Source organism: Drosophila rhopaloa, unplaced genomic scaffold, assembly GCF_018152115.1.
Source record: "Drosophila rhopaloa isolate 14029-0021.01 unplaced genomic scaffold, ASM1815211v1 contig_2, whole genome shotgun sequence".
Lineage (NCBI taxonomy): Eukaryota > Metazoa > Arthropoda > Insecta > Diptera > Drosophilidae > Drosophila > Drosophila rhopaloa.
In genome coordinates, this window is record NW_025335083.1 from 23501219 (window position 1) to 23522457 (window position 21239).

The 21239-nt window shown below is 35.9% G+C and overlaps 1 protein-coding gene across 2 annotated transcripts; it reads right to left on the reverse strand.

Annotated features, from left to right (window-relative positions):
- Window positions 1–119: 119 nt before the first annotated feature.
- LOC108037435 (ATP-binding cassette sub-family G member 1) lies at window positions 120–21144 on the reverse strand. Of its 2 annotated transcripts, none has more exons than XM_044459695.1 (12): window positions 21087–21144; window positions 9678–10094; window positions 9490–9607; window positions 8208–8403; window positions 7794–7939; window positions 6314–6552; window positions 6103–6243; window positions 5340–5644; window positions 3191–3359; window positions 1927–2027; window positions 1073–1231; window positions 120–1010 (listed from the first exon to the last, which is right to left on the reverse strand). In XM_044459695.1, the coding sequence occupies exons 2-12, from the start codon at window positions 10051–10053 to the stop codon at window positions 666–668; spliced, it is 2295 nt and encodes a 764-aa protein (XP_044315630.1). In that variant the 5' UTR covers window positions 10054–10094; window positions 21087–21144; the 3' UTR covers window positions 120–665. The 2 variants fall into 2 exon arrangements, with proteins under 2 accessions (XP_044315630.1, XP_044315629.1); XM_044459694.1 differs by lacking the exon at window positions 21087–21144 and adding an exon at window positions 14282–14836.
- Between the last annotated feature and the right edge of the window lie 95 nt (window positions 21145–21239).

Here is a 21239-nt window from a genome sequence, read left to right on the forward strand (position 1 = left end):
ATATTTTTGTTCAAACATATTTGAACTAAAAGTTCAGGAACTATATGTAATTTACCTAGGAACCTTTATTTTAAATTTCTGCAAAATAAATCTCCCCAAATCATAATAGTAAGCATAAATGATCAATCTACCAAACAATTTATTACAAAATCAAAATAATCTAAAACATTTGCTACAAAAACTAAACATACATATGCCATATACAAATAATTCGAACTTAGGAATAAGATTAAAACTATGCACTAAAGAGACAAAACAAAATGTTGATCACAAATGAATCTTTGTTGCGAACCTAATGTATAATGTAGATGAATATTCAAGATTTGGCATAGCTTGAATTCCTTGCGGGAAACCCAGCTCAGTTGATGAAGTTTACAGGGCAAGATGGAAAGTGGGGTATTTAAATTGTGTTATGATTGATCTTCCTTTTTTTTTTGGTATATCAGCACTTAAACTGGAATAAGCTACCCTAAAGCCTTCTCGCATACAATTTCAAAGAAAAATAAAATAAATAATTAAGCTAGTCGATCAATTAAAACAAACACAAAAAGGAAAAATTATAAATTCAGTTTCGAACTTAAAACAAGAAGAGATTTAAAGACACCCGACTATGTACAGTAGGATTAAAACTGGGGCTTAGCCTTGAGAACAAGATCACAGACATCCTATCGTCTGTTAAGCTTGTGCCAAAGAGTTAGGAGGGTCAGCACGTGCATGACTGCAATCACGGTTCCCATGAGGATCAGACAGTCGGACATGTGCACATCCGATATCATCATGTACTTGAGGAACACCTTTGGACTGCGGAAGTGGCAGTACATCGCAGTCTCCGGACATTCCAGAAAAGGTCGATCCATCCCGTAGATGGCATTCAACGCCCCATGGAACCCAGCTCGGAAATAGCTCAAGTGCCACATCCATCGGAAAAGGGGCGTGATGTCAATATAGCGTGTGCAGAATCCAAAAACGGAGAACATCACCGCCAGAATGGGTCCGAGAAATACGGCAAGCTAAGGTAGAATGATCATTATTTATTTATTTCGGAAATTTAATAATAGAGTGTAACACCCACCTTAGTTGGCAGCGTGGCTCCCACGAAAAAGCCCCAGGCCTGGGCACTTAATGAGGCCATTATCCCGAGCAACATAAAGTAGTAGATCCGGAATGATTCCACAGCATCATTGCCAGTTAGATGTACGCTTATGATGATGTACATGGCGGTACAGAGGCTCTATAATATGAGGGGAATCAAATTAGAAAGTTAGTATGAGAACTCAGGAAAAAAATCGGGATATGGATTTGATAAATGGAATTTTCAAGGAATTTACATTGTGATTATTTAAATTATTATTAATTGTATTTATATTGGATATGAATAGCTTCAATCATATTTCTATTGATTAATGACAGTTCATAGTTATTTTGATCTCACTACCCTATCTAGAATTTATAGAAGTATCATAAAACAGTTTTATTTCTCAATTAACTCAACAGTAAATTTTGTTTATTCGAAAGTTTCATAACAAAGAAAGTGAACAAATTACCCATGCCTTTGGAATTTGAGCTTTCATAATTTCACAGAATTTACAGAGAAATGTTTCGCTTTCATAACTCAATTTTCAAAGACAAACAAAAGAATTTCTTTGTATTAGGCACACGAAAACATTAAATAGTTCTGTATAGATGGAAACTAGAATTTTAACACAATCGCTGCAAAATTACAGGTAGCTTACGCGATTCTGTCACGCAAATGAAACTCAAACTCGAACATCAGCGATTCCACATCGTTAATTTGACTAATGACCGAACCGCAATTCATTAAACCGCAGCCATTTATGACAACTTAGTTTTAAATGATGATTAATGATGCCTGCTTTCGATTCTGATCGGTTTATATAGTTATTTGTGGGCTGAAGTAAGGCCTACCTGGAAGGGTATTTCGAAGGAGATCAGTGAGAGGAAGTAGGGGCCCAGTTTGTACCAGCGATTGAAGTGCTCCCGTGTCAACATGTCAATTTCCAGCGGAACTGCAAATAAAATTAATTGATTAATGCGATTAATATTAATTTCGATGCGATGCGAAGTGTGAGCACGAAGGTGAGTTCATTATATACATATGTAGGTCAGGTCAGTAAACCGAAACCGGTAAAGATCGACTACCCCAGCTCCTCCGATATCTCCTGTCTGCAGCAATTTATTGTAAAATGCTACGAGAATCGCTGGCCAACCGGTTTTATTATACAATAATCGCGAGCTTGTGTCGCTTGTCCATATTTCTTCTGTTTATTAATTATTTGCTCAGGATCGCATTTTTTCGGGGGTAATTGGTGTGAGATATTCAGTAACTTACATGGAAATTATAATTGACAAAGTGGCTTGACTAAGATCTTTTATCGCAAATTTAAACTGGCCTCGTTGGCAAGGTTAATGTTCCTTATCATTTTGTTTGATTAAGTAAATTAGGATGGAAAGGGGCAGAATATAAATTAAAAAAAGGTTCACGTATATAAAGTCGGTAATATTTTTGATGCGAATGGCTTAGCCGCTGAATCGTTAACCTTAATCTTCCTCGCTTTAAAACTTAAATTTTAATTAGTTCATTCACAAAACCACTTTTAATATACCCATTTTGTATATAAATAATGTGAGATTAAGATCTTAACCGCTTTGCAAATTTTTAATTTAATCTGCTTCATGTGTTTTATCATCATTTTTTCTAACTCAAAAATCTCGCCAAACCGTTAAAGTTGTTCAAATCGCAAAGCTTTAATCTTTCGATTTATACCAGCTAATTATCCACTATCTAAGCTAATAATCTTGTTGCCTTTTGGCCAATTAAGACCCACAAAGCTTTTGTGCAAATGACAAAAAAAAAATTATTGGCCAATCGGCATTCCTACAAAATTAAATAAATCGACAAAAATAAAACCGTTGGCAGTTTAGAATGCAGCAAGTCGGAGACAAAGTAAAGTTGCCAAAATAAATGCGCATTGCACAAGAGCAGCTGCAGTCTTTTCTGCCAAATTTGGCGACAAATTTTTTGCATAATTTTGTTAGCCACGAAAGCTATTGAATGGAAACTAGGAGTGGTCAAGTCGGAGGCACTCGAAAACACTCGAGAACCACTTGGAAAAAAGCAATGGGAGGATAAGTATCTTGGAGATAAAAGAGGTATCCAGCAGCTACTTACATGTCAAGACCACAGCCATTTTGCCGGTGTAGACCAAGAGCAGAGTGGATCCATAGAGATACACGTAATTTCCCAGCACACTCTGTGCATTGTTGCCCACGTTCATGTACAGATATCCAAAGACGACTCCAATGAAAATGTGCGAAAAGATGCGGGCCAGCAGAAGAAACTGAAAGAGATACGAGGCATTTAGATATATGACAAACACCTGTGGTAACTTTGATAATTGATTTCAACTAAAGTAAGCTGACTTCCCCACCCTTATCGTATTTACAATTTGATTTTTTATTTGTCTAACGTGTATTAAAATAACTAATTTGTTTGGAAACTTTGTAAAGCCTTTAAGAGTGTTTCTTTAGTTTTAGTTATCCGCTTTAAATATATCATGCTTTTTAATGTCCCTGTTAAAAGTCTTTATCTTCATAGTAACACAAAGATAAATGGTTTCACTTTAAAAGACATTTTAAGAGCCGGTTTCTCAATGTGTTGTTAATAGTGGTCATGTCGATAAACTGACAAATGTCAGTAAATAGTCGATTTTTATCTAACTTAAAGTAAACGATAGCCTATCCTTAACTAAAAGAGAAGAAAGTTGAACATATTGGCTTAGATTGAAATATTGGTAAACATATATTAAATTGTGCTATTTCTATGTAATAATTTCAAGGCTTAAATATTGTGTGGCTATTATTTTGACCTCAACTGTACCTTCGAGTGGCGGCAATAGGCAAACAATCGCTCGTGCAGTCGTGGATGTTGGTCATTAGAACACTCTAAAACCAAATCTATGTGAAGGCTGAGCGGTGGCATTACTTTTTGAGTTACGACCCGCTCGAGTGGGTCCGAGATTCTAGATGGCGCTGTTTGGCCAGTTTGTGTGACACTGACAAGTCAATATCGACGCAGAGGTGCTAAAAGATCTAGTACCCGGGTGCAGTCTCATATGCAGATCCACATTAATCTTGTGCAGGCACATAAAGATGACTTAACTTGCTAATTGGTCGTCTCACAAATTGTTCAATTCCTTATTTCAAACATATGCCAAGTGCTAATTGTGCACATTCAAATGATAAACGTCAGCCATCAATCTCAGTGGCATTTCTGATTCCAAAGTAATTTATTTATTTATGTATTTATTATGGTAAATATTTGAGCCTTTGCCCTGAGTCATTTTCATGCTGGTGGTGCCAACAGGTAAATAAATATTTGGAACGAGCTGGAAAACGTGTCAATTATAAAATAACACAGTTAAAATAATATTTGCTAAGCTAAAATACTTAGTAATTGCCTGGGGAAATCTTACCCAGTTGTGAAAAATTCATTCAAACAATTGTGTTTAGTTTTGTAATGGGACAAGTTCAGAGCAACCAAAAAACACTGTTCATGAATAACTTATAAAGACGCAACTCACAATTAAAAACCTTACTTATGCCCTACATAACACTTTTTATAATGATTATATGTTTAAGCATAAAGCTTTGGAAACCTTCAGCCATATTAATTTGAAATTTTAATAAGAGCCCTATTATCCACCACATGCATGATCTTATATCACCATTAAAAGCATGCATAAGTCCCATTTTCTTTTGATCTTATTTTTTTTTGCAAAATCCGAAAGCGTGGCAAAGTGGCCAACCTCCCAGAAAAAGTTATACTACTTAATGTACACTAAGGCAACAAAGCTCAGCCGTAATTACTCACAAAAAAATGAAAAAAAAATAAAAAGCGGTTATTTAGCCATTAAGAATTGCGCAGAAAACGAGATCAGCAGTAACTGGATTCAGTTTTTTGGAGGACGCCGCACCAATTACCAAATCAACTTGACAGCCCATCAACGTTTAACGCCACTGCCCTAAACCCGGCTTATAAAACAAATTTTTACACATTTAATTCATTCAAATAATTTGAGTAAAGCTGTTATAAGTTTAATTTTTGGGTAATATGAAAAAATTGACTACCATTTGCATTGAATTAATTAAATATTTTAGGAATAACTTAAGCTCGGGACTTTGAAAATTGAAATTTAAATAAAGGTGAATGCCTTATTTAAATTGAGTATTTATGTGCTCACTTTCATTTATAATTTTTTTTTAAATCAATAAATGAAATATATCTTTTATTTTCTTATTATATTTTTCGGTTTACTTACATAGCTTCGTTTGGCACAGATCAGGATGCGCTGCATCAGGAGAAGATATTGCATGAGGAAGGAGGCCGATCTGACTGCACTGGATGGCTTGGCAAGCTCCTTGGCATTGGCAAGTGGCTGCTGTGGATGGTGTTTCTCCAGGCGATCCTGGTCCACAATCTCCGTGGGACCACTGAGTGCCTTGATCTCCTCCAGCGCCAGTTCCTGCGGCGAAGCTTTCACATAATCGAAGCTGGAGAATTGCGCCAGCGCAACTCCCGGCAACTCTGGACTGGATTTTCCCAGCGTCTTGCCGCCAATCTTGTCTGCAATTTCGGGGAGCAGCGGAAGCGGAGGTTAGAGAAAGTATATAATAGTAGTAGACTGGTCTAATAGAGGGAAATTTCTGCACTATTTCGCTGGGAGTAATTGGCTCTTTCCCTGTAGTTATGTGCTTTCTGTATTTGTTGTGAAAGTGTTAATTCAATATGCAAATAGTATTTCTATTAAAGGGTAGCTTGACAAAATGAAAACATTTGTTTATACACATTTGTAGTATCTAGTTTAAATCACTCAAGTAATCAAAAAACTGCACTTAGAAATTAACCAAAACACCTAAACTTTAACAACCAAAACTTTAATGAGACAGTAAAAAGTGTGGCCAAATAAAGATTACTATCTGCTTTTGGGCTATAAAAATATTCCCATAAAGTTTCATTTAAAACTTAAAGTAAAGATCTAGGGAACTATATTACCTGTGGCATGGCAACAGATCAAAACTCACCTTTAATTGTTGCCACGAGGCGTGACATATCGGCACTGTTCATATAGCGATAGCGATCGACATCCTCGTAATACTTTTTATTGGCCGCATGGATTAGTTCATTCAGATCACGTTGATGCTCGCCCACGGCCACTTCCAGCACTTAAATTCAACAGTTGAACCATAGATATAGAAGATATATATATATAAATAATATTTAATCTGCACTTACGGTAGTCGGCTGGATTGTGGTAGCTGGGACAGACGAGCTGCTGATCGGCCAGGAAGGGAACCAGTTCCCTCACAGGTCCCTGGTACATGCAGTGACCATCCACCACCGTGTACAGCTTGTCGAACATCTCGAAGATCAGGGCACTCGGCTGGTGGATAGTGCAGACTATCGTATGACCCTGCGATGCCAGCTTCTTCAGCAAAGCCACACAAGAACTACACGATGAGCTGTCCAAACCCCTGAAATACCAGACAAGAACGACCCACAAAAAATGAGTTAAACTTTCAGAATGACTCAACATGGTTTAAGTGCTGCTGACCTAACCTTTGGAAAGCTCACGAAACAAAAACCCCCATTAAATAATGAGAAAAAGGTAGGAATGACAAAACAGAACATTAAGCAATTGGGCAATCTCAAACTTTAATGGTAGGTGAGATTGCGGCTTGAACTTGAAATTAAACAAATGAAATGAAAGTAACAAACGTGTTTGTTCCCAAAACCCATTAACCGATGCAAGTCAAGCGGCTTTGTACAATTTGATTGACTTACAGTATACAATTTATTAGGCAGGGTCAACAATCGAGTTTATTTAAGTGTTATTAACGCCTAAAGATTTTTTTGAATCGTGTATATACCTAAAATTTAACTTTACAGGTCGTTTAATTACTGAAAAGTGCATTTACAATGTTTTTGATAATGAGAGTCTGAGCTTACTAAATGTCATTCAAGTGATACAAACTAAGCTCTAGGGCTAAAAACAAACATGTTAATAGTCGAATTTACCTAAAAATAGTTATAGTTTCAAGAATTAAAATGATATCTGAGTGATGTGTAAATAGAACTCAGTAATTCTCAGTCATTCTCAGTTGATCTCGTTATATTTGTTGTATTGCTAATTTCCTTTGTTTAAAATATCAAGTCATGAGCTTCATTTAAGGTTTATGGGGTGCTTATTCATATTGCTTTCAAAGGTTTTACCTTGTCATTCTGGGTGAAAAAAGATTTTTTATCTCCACCCAGACGATGTAAGCTATAAATAACAAGCCCTTAATTGCCGTTTAAAACCGATTAAACTCAATCTTTTCGTTCTCCCATCCATTCCTATCAAAGTAATTCCCGACTAATGAACAATTCAATTAATTGCTGGATTATTTGCAAGATAATACAGTAATTAGAAGAATAATCAATATACAAAAATTTAAATAAAAAACCGCTTTCTGCTTATTGAACACCACCAATCAAATCAAATCAAAACTATTAAACGGAATATATAAAAAATATATAGACAATTGATAAGACCTAAAGCCATTAAGACGTTGACAAACTTGACTTGTGGGTCAGCCATGGGATTGCTATTACTTTTCGCTGAATTTCCGCTAGGCAAAGTTTCCTCATCATCATCATCATCATCGCAATAATAACAACGATCATTATCATGGCTACTCTAATTACATAAGTGTGTTCATATAGTGTCACTCACGTCGTCGGCTCATCCAGATATAGTACGGGAGGATTACTTATCAGCTCCAGGGCAATCGCAAGTCGCTTCTTCTGTCCCCCCGAAAGCTTCCCCGTCGGCACATTGTAGCGATGGTCCAGACCCAAAAGCGATAGGATCTGTTTGATCTAGAGAAGATAGCAAAATGTTTTAGATAAGATTGTGGGGAAAAATGTTTGTCAACAGATCTTAAAAATATATTTTTATAAGAAAAAGGAAATTCCAATACCAAAGTTTGTTTTCTAGAGATTTAATTGTTTTTTCTAGTCAAAGTTAATGCTTAACAAAGCATTTCTTTGAATGCTTTTAAAAGTGTATTGTTTTAAATAAAATACAATCCCTTTGATTTTTTTATTAGAATTTATATTATAATTTTAATTAGAAATGATATCTTACCAGATCCATTTTGTAGGCTTTGGTGACCTTGAAGCCCAACTTCAGGTGGGCTGCGAGTAGCATTATCTCCCCCACCAATAACTGAGGTCGCAGCAGATCATCCTGATGGATGTAGCACAACATTTGGCGGAATCTCTCCGAACTGGGAGCCATTGGCTTTCCATTTACCCGTATATTGCCCGACACTCCAGTGGAACTGTAGAGAATGCGAAAAAAAGGAGGGAAATAAAGAGTGAAAATGTGTCGAAGAAATCTCAACAGATAATAAGCAAGCACAGCAATTAAAATAATTATTATAATGTACACGAGCTCAGCATATACCGAGACTGAGACTGGGACTGGGAAAAAAGCCGTATAAACGTCTGAAGCGGACAAGTGAACCGAACTATGTATACGTACCCGACTTTCAAGTTCATAGTTTAGTGACCGATAACGTTTAGCAATGGAAACTCGTGTACCGCTTGGGGCCTACATATTGCCATTACTTTAATCATGATAATTACACAGAAGCAGCAATTTGCAAGTTTTATTTCACAAACATGATTGAAAAGATTTAACCCTACACGTGCGGCGTATATAAAAACTATTTGATTACTAAAATGTTTATATACAAAAGAAAATGCTGTAATAACTGTCAGTTGGCCATCAAAAAAACGATGCGATTAAACATCGATTTCCTTCAAGATACGTCAATTGGCGGCCAATGACTCAGAGATTAGAAACGATCTTAGTCTGAAGTCCTAATTATGCAACTGGCGAGAACTTGAACTGCGGGAGGAAGTGATGGAGATTATGTCCGGGATGGAATGCAAATCAAACAAGCACTTGCTTCTATTCGTCAATTAAATCATACGATTGTGATTTATATTTTAGCATTCATATTTCAGCATTTATATCATATTACTTAAAGATCGCATCCTTCCATCTTCATATTCGTAAGTGCATTTAAGCTTTAACAATCTCTTCTTAAAAGGGGTATTTATTGTATAAACAGCCAATTTAGAATTAAGAAAAAAATTCCATAAATAATGACCACTTGAAAACCCTTTAATCTTTTGCCCTCTATATACAAATTCAATTATATAGTAAGCCAATGCAGCTGTTTTGCCGTCACTTGAACAATGTGTTGATTGATTGAACGATGGCAGTTTATATGCATACCCGATGTTCAATGTGTAATTAAACTGCATGAAACCAGCTTAAATATTGAGCGATATAACCATAAATTAAATGCAAATCTGTGCAGTCTGTGATATTTCAAGTTAAACAGTGGGCCACTCACCAAAAACCGGACATCACATTCAAAAGCGTACTTTTGCCGGCACCCGAAGGACCCATTATGGCAGTCAGTTCGCCAGAGCGAAAGCTGCCATTGAGACCATGGAGGATTTCCTTGGTGACTGTTGGAAGATATAGAAATTAAGATGTTATTAAATATAATTAGTAGCATAATTTATTTTTAAAACCTACCGAATTTCCTTTCCGGAAAGGAGAACTTCCGCACTGTGTATCGCACATCGGAGAACTCAATGTCCACCGGATCGCAGTGATCGAAATTGGCATGCGCCACTGCCTGGTGATAGTTTGGCTTCTGGAATCCATTCAGATCATTGGTTACCTTGCTGGCCAAGTCTGCTCCCGATCCTCTGGACGAGGTCGACGAGGTCTCATCGATGGACAACTCCGAGCTGGCTGCTGTGGTGCAACAATTGATGCCCAGGCAGCCACTGTCGTGATTGCCATGATGACCTTTGTGGCTGCCACCGGAGCTACTACTCGCATCACTGTTTTCCCCACCAACACAGCAGGCGGCATCTGAAGCCTTGATATCTGGCAAGAGTGTCATATTTTCAGGTAATTCCTATGTTTTCTAGTCAGGAAAAAAGGCTGAAAATAAAGACGGAGAAATACATATTTTTAAATGCATTGCAAAACGAAAAAAAGTTCAAGAAACAAGGAAGATTAGGCTTATCATCGCAGAATTGTTTAAATATAATAAGTACGTGTTTAAAAGTCATCCTATTTTAAAAGCAAAGGCGGAGGCTTGTATTTTGTATTATTTTATTTGCTGCTGATGTCTCGATATGTTTAATCACAGCTCTTACTGGCCTAATATCTGCGTATATGTTTGTAAATTTGAAAATTTTCCCCGTAATTATTTCATATATCTGTAATCAGATTGTGCATTCATAATTAAGGGCCTCTCAACAATTTCCCCCACATGTAGAGAATAATAATAGTAGCTCTAGAACTAACGACCTGTTTGCTCGTTGGGGCGTTAACTTCATTTATTGTTGATATCTAACTAACAAATTTGTTGCAGGCAAATTAATTTTTTGGGGGCGTATACACTTTGTTTGCACAACTTAGCCGGACACTCATACAAAGTACTTACATAGTAGAGTCCTATCGCAAAAATTGACAAATGAGTCATTAAATATTCTCTATATATCTCATACATATATTTGTTTTGTTTTCTGGGCTTTTGTTTAAGCCTGATTCGAACAAAGAAAGTTTTTGTAATGTGAAAAGCATATTTGAAAGATGAGTGCGCTTCATTAAGTAAAGTCTGTCAGGCTGATGGATAGACAATATGTTGAAGATTACTTATATCAGATGAATTTCTTGTAGAGTCCATTAAACTTTGAATAACGCCTAGGCTTTTCTATCGGGAATATTTATCAATCGGGTTCCAAAAATAAAGGCATGTAACAAAGTTCTGTTTGTCATCTTTCCTGAAATTTCTCTTTTTTTCAATGACTCGACATTATGCAAAAATAACTATTCACAAAAGAAATCAAATTCAAAACAAATCAAATAAAATCACGGTGCTAACAACAAATATTAAAGTCTTAGTTAAAATTAAATTAGAATTAATTAATAGTTGATTATTCTCCAGTTAGCTAATGTTTGCTAATTTTATGTACCCTTGACTTAGGTCAGTATTTTTCTGCCCGATTTAAGGTTGTCAATTAGTTATATAAACAAATAAACCCGGAGGAAGCGCCTAGAACCTTGTTTTGATATTAATAGATCTATAAATGTTGGTAAATGTTTAAGGTAATAATAACTATCTTAATGCCTTCAACCTTCAACTCAAGAATAAGTATCTGGGCTATGGGGTTTCACACATATTTGCCAACATGCAAATTAGCTTTACTAAGTTCTTACAATTCGGTCAGACTTCCAATACGTTTTTCCGTTTACAACATTAACTTTGGGCGGCTCTTTTTTTAGTCAAGTTGTCTATACATGGATTTTTTGTTTATGTTTGGCCAACAAGTTTCGAGTAGTTAACTGATATTGACTTTGATGTAAAGAGTTTGTGTCTGGCTTGTTAACTGAATGACAAGCCAAACAAACCATCGAAACCATAAGAAACCCGTTTTACAAAAAGAACGGGGTATAAAAACTGCAAAATCATTTTCAATATTTCTTGCAGATTTAAATTAGCCAAAAGTAAAGCGGATCATGTCTAGAGGTGCAATCTGATCTTGGTGCGAAATAGAAGTTCAACTGGTTTTATCTTGAGTGCATTTCTAGTGCAGTTTCATTGAGTTGACAATTTTCATTGATTGGGAGCCGGTCGAACAGACAATTGAGTTCAGCATATGGTCGACTAATTTATGATATTGGGCGAATGACATAATTATATATGTACACATTTTTAGACTGGGTATGTCTATGCATATTAAATTCGATTCGTTTTTGGCTGGTGGAAAAATTGTAGTAGGCACTGAGCTGCGGTCATTCATAATTGTAAACTTTTTAATACTTTATTTTCACTTGTGTTTTTGCTTAGATTGTAAAAAATTGTGAATATAAATATTTTTATAAATATAATTCACATTATTTCTTTTGATTATTGTTTGTTTGACTCAGGGTTCAATGTAAAAATGGTCTTTGCGGTTTAAGTTAAGATAATACTTATATAAAAATGTCTTATATCTCAAAAACTTCAATTCAGCTTACTTTAATGACTCAAACAATAATTGTTTATGCACTTTAAGCTACAAAGATCGTGACATACGTTTATAAGTGGTTCAGAAACACCGAAACGAAACTATGGGAATCCGGGTTTTCATTTTAATTTGGAAAGCTCTCGGCGCAAAGGTCGTTGGGACCTTTAGACATTTCGGTCTGTTCATAACTCAGACAATGCAAATTGCTGATTTGCCGGCTCGTATGGCAAACACATATGTAAAATACGAACAAAAATCGAAAAACGCTCGCCATTTCAATTAAAGTCACGAAACTGAGAGATCATGAACAACTTCAGCAGAAAAATAAAAGTATAAGAGAACTACAATAGAATGAGGCAATTGATCGTTTCGGTTTGGGTACTGCACAGCCACGATAAAAAACTAAAAAAAAAAAAAACTAAGCCGCGCATTACGTATACGACCCCTGGAACCACTATTCGCCTTGCGATAAAGAAAAGTGACATCGCCAAGGCCAGCACGTGGCAAGCTAAATAATGTTAATGGATCAGGGTTTATCTCAGAAAGCCATACTGCGATTCTGTTCTGCCAAACAAATATGCACAAGAACGTCGCAGTAGCCGGCACAATAATAAGTTTGTTTTGATTTCCAATATTTGCCTTTGCCTTTTTCGAGCGTCTGTTTTTTTTCTCGTTTCGAGAGTCGGTCAGCCAATGACCGCTATATTTGGTTTGCTTATAATTTACGAGTGCATTTGTTGGCCATTTGCTTTCATTTGTTCATGCCATCTTTTATATTGTTTTGCTCAGGTATTGAGCAAATTTAAGATGATTGAATCTGAATTTTAGGGGAAAAGCTTTCATAATAAACTTTAACTGAGATATAAATCAGCCTCCCGATCGATACAAATTTCTCCAGCTGTGTTCCAAACAAATTAGAAACACATGCTAGATTAGATACAGAAGTGAATAAATTAGCATAGCACAATCACCGCATCTCCAAATGCAACGACTTAAAATTCAATGCACAAGTCATGAATAAGTTAGCCGAATCACGAATGATATAACTAGAAATGCTGTAAGTGGTAGGATCGCATAATCAAGTGGGAGTGGGTCGCACGATAAAGAAAACCCACCGATTAAGTCGATTCTCAGGCGATGGCCTACATTTTCCAGTTTCAAGTTCCGACTGCGGCGATAGAGAAGGGAATCGAATCGAAAAGACAAACATAGAGTCTGAACGGGAATGCTTTTCGTCTATGAAGGGAAACAAAATTGTGCAGCTGTTAGCCATACACTAAGAATATTAACAATTTCAAGTTCTAAAAAATTATACACCATAAAGAAATTTGAATTATTCATTTTTTCAAATAGTTCCCATTTGCATTAGTTTACCTAATGGTCGTTATTAGTTTACCTAATGGTCGTTATTAGCTTACCATCCTGTTTTTATATAATTATTCTGGTTTCTCTTGCATCTTTATTATAAGTACAAATGTAAAATTTTTTTTACAAATTAAAAAATATTTATTATCTAATAAACAATGCGGAACCAATTAGGCGAACTCTGAAAACTACTTGTTGAAGTGAACGAATTATAACCACTTTAGAACCCGATTTAACTTAAATTATTTTTTAATTTATTATTTTCCCACAAAAGCTAACTTATTTGGTTTTTCTGCTATGTATTTTTCATTTTCCTTTCTATTAAAGGTATAGTTAGTAATTGTTTTTAAATCAAACAAATTTATTTTTGAAGGATTTTTTATTTAAATTTGTTGAAAGTTAAAAGTTTATGGAAGTAGGACATGGAAAACATGTTCAAATGTAGACCTTAATAAATTGTAATTTAAGTTCATAAGATATTAAGAGTTAAACGATTCTTAAAAGCAAATTGAATTCTTTGTTAGCCACAAGAAAATATGTATTCCTTAATTCAATTTTCAATAATTTTAGATTTTTATTTATATCTCTATTTTTTCCAGTGGCGAAGAGGCAATTAGTATTCCTCTGTTCTTTGTCTACACAATTCTTCTGGTGATTCAACTCGCTCCTGCACTCCACTCTTCCGAAAGCTTTCTTTCTTTACTCTTTTAGTGGGTCAAAAGGTAATAATCAGCGGTGCTAACGAACCTGTTCGCTGCAAGTTCTTCAGCTGTTCTTTCCTCGGATTTGGATTATTTTGAGCTCCGTTTATTTCTTTCCTCGGTTATAAAATTTACAAATATTTTCGGTTATTCTTGTGAATCGGGACGTAAAACTTGTCACAGAATGTAATTTATGAATGGAATACACATAATCACAAAGAGTTTTTTGGTAAAGTCAATCCAACTGCAACTCGGAATAATTGCAGTCTCTTTAATTAACCTTTGATTAACATTTGTGCGGACGAACACGCGATGATTGTTTTATTATATTGTTGTTAGGCGCACTTCTTCGGTTTGATTTCTTGATTTCTTAATTCGATTTTGTTGCACTTTCTTCACACTTTTCTCCTCGGCTTGTGGGCTTTGCTTTTGCTTCGTCTTCCATTGAACTTATGCAGATGGGTAGCGACGCGTAAATTAATTTCAATTGCGTGTGTTATACATAATGTGCTTCGATTTTCTGTCTTGCCTGTCTCGATTTTCCCCCGATTCTCGACTATATATATATATATATATATATAATCCGCTGCACGTGCGTTCGCTACGCTCGCTGCCGATCAACTAAACAGCAAAGCGCTCTCCACGAGGCCTTTATATGGGGGACCCACAGTCCGAACCCGACTCAGCTGCTCTGCTCCACCGTACCAGCTGTTGATCGCTCCCAATCTCTCTTTCCCCTGGAGACTCTCTTCTCTCTTTCTTTCTCTCTCTCTGGCCGGCTTCGTTACGTTTTTGCATCGCGATACGTGATTACTCCGGACTCCAAACACCCGGTAATCCACGGAGATCTTGGGTATATGCTATCGGCATCTTTGAAAATTCTAACTGAGGGGCAGAAGTACCTTAAAAAAAAAATTGTATTGTAGTCCGAGAAATGGGTAGATACAACATTCTGCTTTCGTCATTTCTTCTCCCTTAAAAATATTATTTAATTATTTAATTCCTAATCATTGTAAAAATTCTTCTTTCATGTTATTTTTAGCATAACAGATGCCATGATCTCTTAAGCTACTATCAATAGATCCTCCTTTTTAGATCTGCACTTTTAATGAAATCCTACTAAAATAATATCCTTTTTACTGGCTCATTTTTCTGTGAGCCAAAAAACCGGGTGTCAAATAGTCGAATTACGTATCCACCCACAAGTGGTTTGCATATGTTTAATGGTAATTTTAAAGTACCAACCCTGACCCCCATTACGGTCCCGTTAAGCATTACGTACTGGAAGAGATACAGCTCTCTTGGGTAAATTTCCCGATTTCTTTCTGGTTTTTTTCGCCTAACGATCGTTGCGTGGTTTGCACAAGTCAAAGTCAAGTTTTCCCTGTGACGTAGCTTGCTTTTTAAACCCGCTACAATTTTTCTTTTACTGTGAATCATTTTGCGGTGTGCATTGATTAATATGTGGGCTTTAACAAAAAGTGGAAATTTGCGGTTTCTATGGTATTTTTGCCATTTTCCTATCACGGTCGGTTTTATTCGGGTTTTACGGAGCAATTGACGGGAACTGGCATCAATTATTAATAAATCATTTTGGTATAATACATTTGTGGTATTGACTTTATAATTATAGGTTTGTGCAGGGCTGGCTTTGAACAGGGTTTGTGTGATTTAAGGGAGAATGCTGAGCTGGAAATACTTAATTGGGCTAGGATTAGCCGAGTAAATTGGTTTCTAAATAAGCTAGATCTATAGCTTGCTCTATAAGTTTGCTGTGTAAGTACTTTAAATGGGTTTATTCTTTATCTACGAGATTAGGCATTGATTTAAGCGATTAAATACCATTGGCTTTATTACTTGTATAAAAAGTAGACATAGAAAATGCTTTAATTGTAGATATTTATTATGCACATCTTATTACGTACAAAGATTAGGGTATTTATTGTTAGCCAATTATTGTTAAAATCGATTTTTTTATTACCTGTAATCAAAGAATAAACAAGCATTAATGTTCTTCAACAGATTTTATGGAATCGACTGTCCAATAAAAATACATAGATTTTAATAAACTTCGTCCTCACCCTAATATTTCGATTGGAATACTAAGTGCATTTGCTCCCCAAAAGCCTATTTAGCTTTCTGATCACACAGGCCTGAGCAATCCCTTTAATTGTAATTCGCAGCAACCTTTAAATTCAGTAGGAATTATTCAAAGCTCAAACTACCATATAACCCTTAGCCCTACCTTTAAACCTCTAATTACCCTTCATTTTTATACCCTTGCAGAGGGTATTATAATTTCAGTCAAAAGTTTGCAACGCAGTGAAGGAGACATTTCCGACCCTATAAAGTATATATATTCTTGATCAGCATCACCAGGAGAGTCGATCTAGCCATGTCCGTCTGTCCGTCTGTCCGTCCGTCTGTCCGTCCGTCTGTCCGTCTGTCCGTCTGTCCGTCTGTCCGTCTGTCCGTCTGTCCGTCTGTCCGTCCGTTTCTACGCAAACTAGTCCCTCAGTTTTAAAGCTATCTGCTTGAAACTTTCCCAAAAGTTGTATTTCTATTGCAGGTAGTATATAAGTCGGAACGAGCCGGATCGGGCCACTATATTATATAGCTGCCATATAACTGAACGATCGGAAAAGCCATAACTTTGGTGTTTTTAAAGTTAGGAAGTTGGGATTTTCTATGGGTTTTATTTTTGGCTAATCAATCCGACCTACCAAATTTCATAAGGATCGGACGACTATATCCTATAGCCGCCATATAACTGATTGATCGGAAAAGCCATAACTTTGGTGTTTTTAAAGTTAGGAAGTTGGGATTTTCTATGGGCTTTATTTTTGGCCAATCAATCCGACCTATCAAATTTCATAAGGATCGGCCGACTATATCCTATAGCTGCCATATAACTGAACGATTGGAAATGCCATAACTTTGGTGTTTTTAAAGTTAGGAAGTTGGGACATTTTATGAGTATTAAGAATACATCATATGAATAATTTTGGACAATATAATTTATAAAATATTCTGCAAGGGTATATCAACTTCGGCTCCGCCCGAAGTTAGCTTTCCTTTCTTGTTGTAACTACTTTGTTTTTCTCTAAGGGTTGGAAGCAAGCAATTAGAAATGAAAAATCGTTAAATGGGTCATATAAACGTTAATTGGTTATTTAGTTTTCTGCAAGTGGAAAAAAATATGAAACTTTTATAGCCACAAATAGAGGTGATTTAGTTAGGTTCTCAAATAAATGGCGCAGTTGTCATATCTTCACACAGGGAGTAATTAATTTCCCTGAGATAAAGATACATAAGATAGCGATCCGAAGCCCTGAAAATGCAGTTATTTGCCCTGCTTATCAGCACCCAATTATGAGGGGTTTTGTCACCAACAATATCCGTTGATAATGTTGTTTATAAAGTGTTGTTTGTGCATCCAGTGATTAGGCTACCAACTATGTCCTAAACATTTGCTGCAACTCCCACGAACTTTGAGCCAGGTAAGAATTTAGTAATGATGTATACTAAGTCAACACCCTTCATATTTATATATTTAAGGGGATTCCCTTGACACACGTATGATTAATTTAAATTTTATTCGTAACTCGCAATTCGCCAGACAACGTCACGTTTTTTTCCCTGGTGGGAAATTATGATTATGTTTACATATGGACATGAAATTTAATGTGTCGATATCTGACTAGTGAAAAATTTTAATGCCCAACAGACTACAACGTTATCAGTTATTCAATTATTTTTGTATTTAAAACAAATTAGTTCTTTACTATGTTCAGTGGTTTATAGCTTCCTTATCAGTATAAACAAATTTTAAAGTATTTCACATAATAATTGTTTACAAACAATATTTTAATCGAATTAAAGATGTTGTTTAGAAACTATAGGTCTCAAGTTCTTAATCATTTATAAGTATTTGTCGCATGGTTTATAAACTACTCATTAGACACCTACACATTTTTGGTTTATGAGTTAGGATTTAACTAGAAACATGTTAATTCGAACTGAGTAATAATAAAGTCCCGCACTTTTGAATAAATTTTGAGCTTTAGTTATTCTCTGTGCTGTGAAACACAAACGCAAGTTTATTAAATATATAAAAAACTGAATAAGCTTAAAAACAAATTACGGTTTGTTGACAGATTTCAAACTACGTAAGCAGATCACGTTGAAGATGATGACACTGATGATAATGATGAGTCGCGCTATATGTCCCGCGAACTGATTAAGCATCGCGTGTCCCATTCGCGCCGTAAACTTTTGGGTGTACTCTAGCTTTCTATATTCAAAACTCTTAATAAATTTATATAAATCCCAAAGGCCTCAAACCGACACGATGCGGTAGCATGTGACAAACGTACCGAATCTCCCGGTAAAAACCATTTTAAACAAGGGTTCAATCTAGGTTCAAGATCATCTATTTTTCGCATACTAGAAAATATTCAGGGCGACGCTTTTTTTCATCTCAAGAAATATTCCAAGCTGATAGCAAAATTTGAAATTTAATCTTAAAATTGTGAAAGGCAGACAATAATAAACAAACGAACATGAGAAGTCTTTCTTTATGCCGGGCCAGAAATCGCAAGAAAATAAAATCGCATTATTAAAAGTCCACTTTGGACGCCAAATGTTTTGCTAATGAGAGTCATACACCCATACCCACGATAAATATTTATATATATTGATATATACATATGTATTCAAAGATATATAGACAGAACCAAATCGGATTACGTACCAAATGCACAGCAAACACCATTTGGCAACTAATTAAGGTTCTGGGGGATCGAAGGGGAAACGAATCGGAGACAAAAGTCTGGATGTCGTTTCTCAGCCTGATTGACATGCATACACTGCAACAAATGGGGGACAGGAGGGATCCGGATTGGCGTGACGTTAGACAAATGTGAATGGATCAATGAATGAATAAGTTTATGAAGTGCGACGGCTACTTGGCAATTTGGTCTGCTTCCACTCCCATCTCGTTGGATTGCGGATTCTACGATGATCGTGTCGATGGTAACGTAGACCACAGTTGAATGAATTATCAAAGTTATATAAGTAGTTCACTACTTGGAGATGGGTGCTCCAAAAATGTTATGAGATCAGAATTAAACGAACCGTGGATCAAAAGGCGGTAATGATCGTATTTTTTAAAATTAAGAGAGATCCTATACATAACTCCCAATAAAATAAAGTTTTATGATATATCACGCATAATGCGTTACGTTATAAAAAGTTTGGTAACTAAAAATGAGCTTTTCTCAGTTTAAAAGTATTTTTTCAGACTTTAACTTTACCCTTTATTTGTGTTGTCTTCTTTATTGATGTATGACTTTAATTGGTATCATAATTTCAATAGTTAAGTTAAAAAAAAGTTCGGTAAAGAGTGATAAACCTCTCACAACATTTATCACGACAAATCAATTTCTGATTGGTGCTTCCCCCAAACCAAATTACTCGGAACTTCAGTAACTATATTTAACCCAGCACAATGCGAATTGTGTTGTGTTCTTTCCACAACCCCCCTATTTCTCTTCCTCCAACTAGCTCCCCCTTCTGGGGTTAATTATAATGCGTCACTTTCTTTCCAACCACGCAAAACAAGGCGAACAAAAACTGCCGAAAAATCCACCGGAAACGGCGAAAGAAGGAGAGGAGTAATATCAAAATGCCAGACACGCGGGACATGACAGAACTTCATAATAAATCCAATTTTTCCTATAGCGAAAGGTGTGTTCTGAAAGGAATATGAGTACGCAACCGATTTGCATATGAATTGCTCTATGCTTTTGGTCATTTCATTGTCTTTAACCCCCGGCAGGTTGAATAAACTGCAGGAATAAACTGTAAAGTAGGGACTGGTAGAGATGGATGATGATCCATCCAGATCACCGAGGTGGTTGCACCCACAGCTCACAACCTTCAGTCGACGACAGCTGTCAATGGCCCAACCTTCAGAGATTAATGCTGGAAAAGCGAGGAAAAACAATTCTGGATCACACAGCTGCTGCAACTGGCGGCTTTATCGACATGGCATTATAGGCAAACTTGACCAATATTCATAATCGTGTACGGAAAAATAAGGGCGAGAAAAAATGTGTGATTTGCAAATAGTAATTCGAATTTTAAATACAAAGTATGAAAGATAACTATTTAATATATTTGTTTTGATAGGTTCATTACATGATTTTCAAATATGTATTAAAATAAAGTTTTATGATTTTAAGCAATTTTCATTTTTTACATTTTATAATTAATTTTGCAAATATTACATTAAATCTTTTCACCTCTTTTTTTTTGTTTTTATAAGTGTAAGCTTAAAAAATATAAAAAAAAACTTAAGCTTAACCTCTCGGGTAAAACCAATCAACATGATTAGCAAAAAAATCCATCAATTGAATGCCAATTGAGCAGATTGAAAAAACCCAGAAGAAAATGATCAAAGAGGAAAACAAATGAGGGTTAGTGGGTAGGGAGGGGCACTGGGAAAAATAGAAAAACCGCAGAGGGTGTGGGGAAAACTTTATATGCGCCGTAAACAAAAACAGACAAAAGAAAGAAAACCGAAATATTGAAATCGTAAGCGGCACTATTGTATATATACATCGCAATATGTACCGGTATTCTTATAAATAGGGCAATACGTATCAAACAGTTCAAAAGTCCTCGCACACAGAAATATATATATTTTCCTAGTTAATTACTTTAATCACTAAAACTTGGGCTTTGCTCCACTGACTGATGTTACTAATGACTTTCACATTAACTTATACACTTCCAGTACAAAATTACACTTTTCAGTAGGCACAACAGGCATTAAATATAAGTTTTACCTAAGCGCTACTTGATGCGCCTGCAACTGCAGCGGAAGAACATCATACTATACAAAAGGAAATGAAAACAAAACGCTTAATAGCCGCAAAAGAGAGAGTAGGGGGTGATTTGGTTTGTAAGAGGGTTGAAAATGCATTCTCTGACTGGGCGCC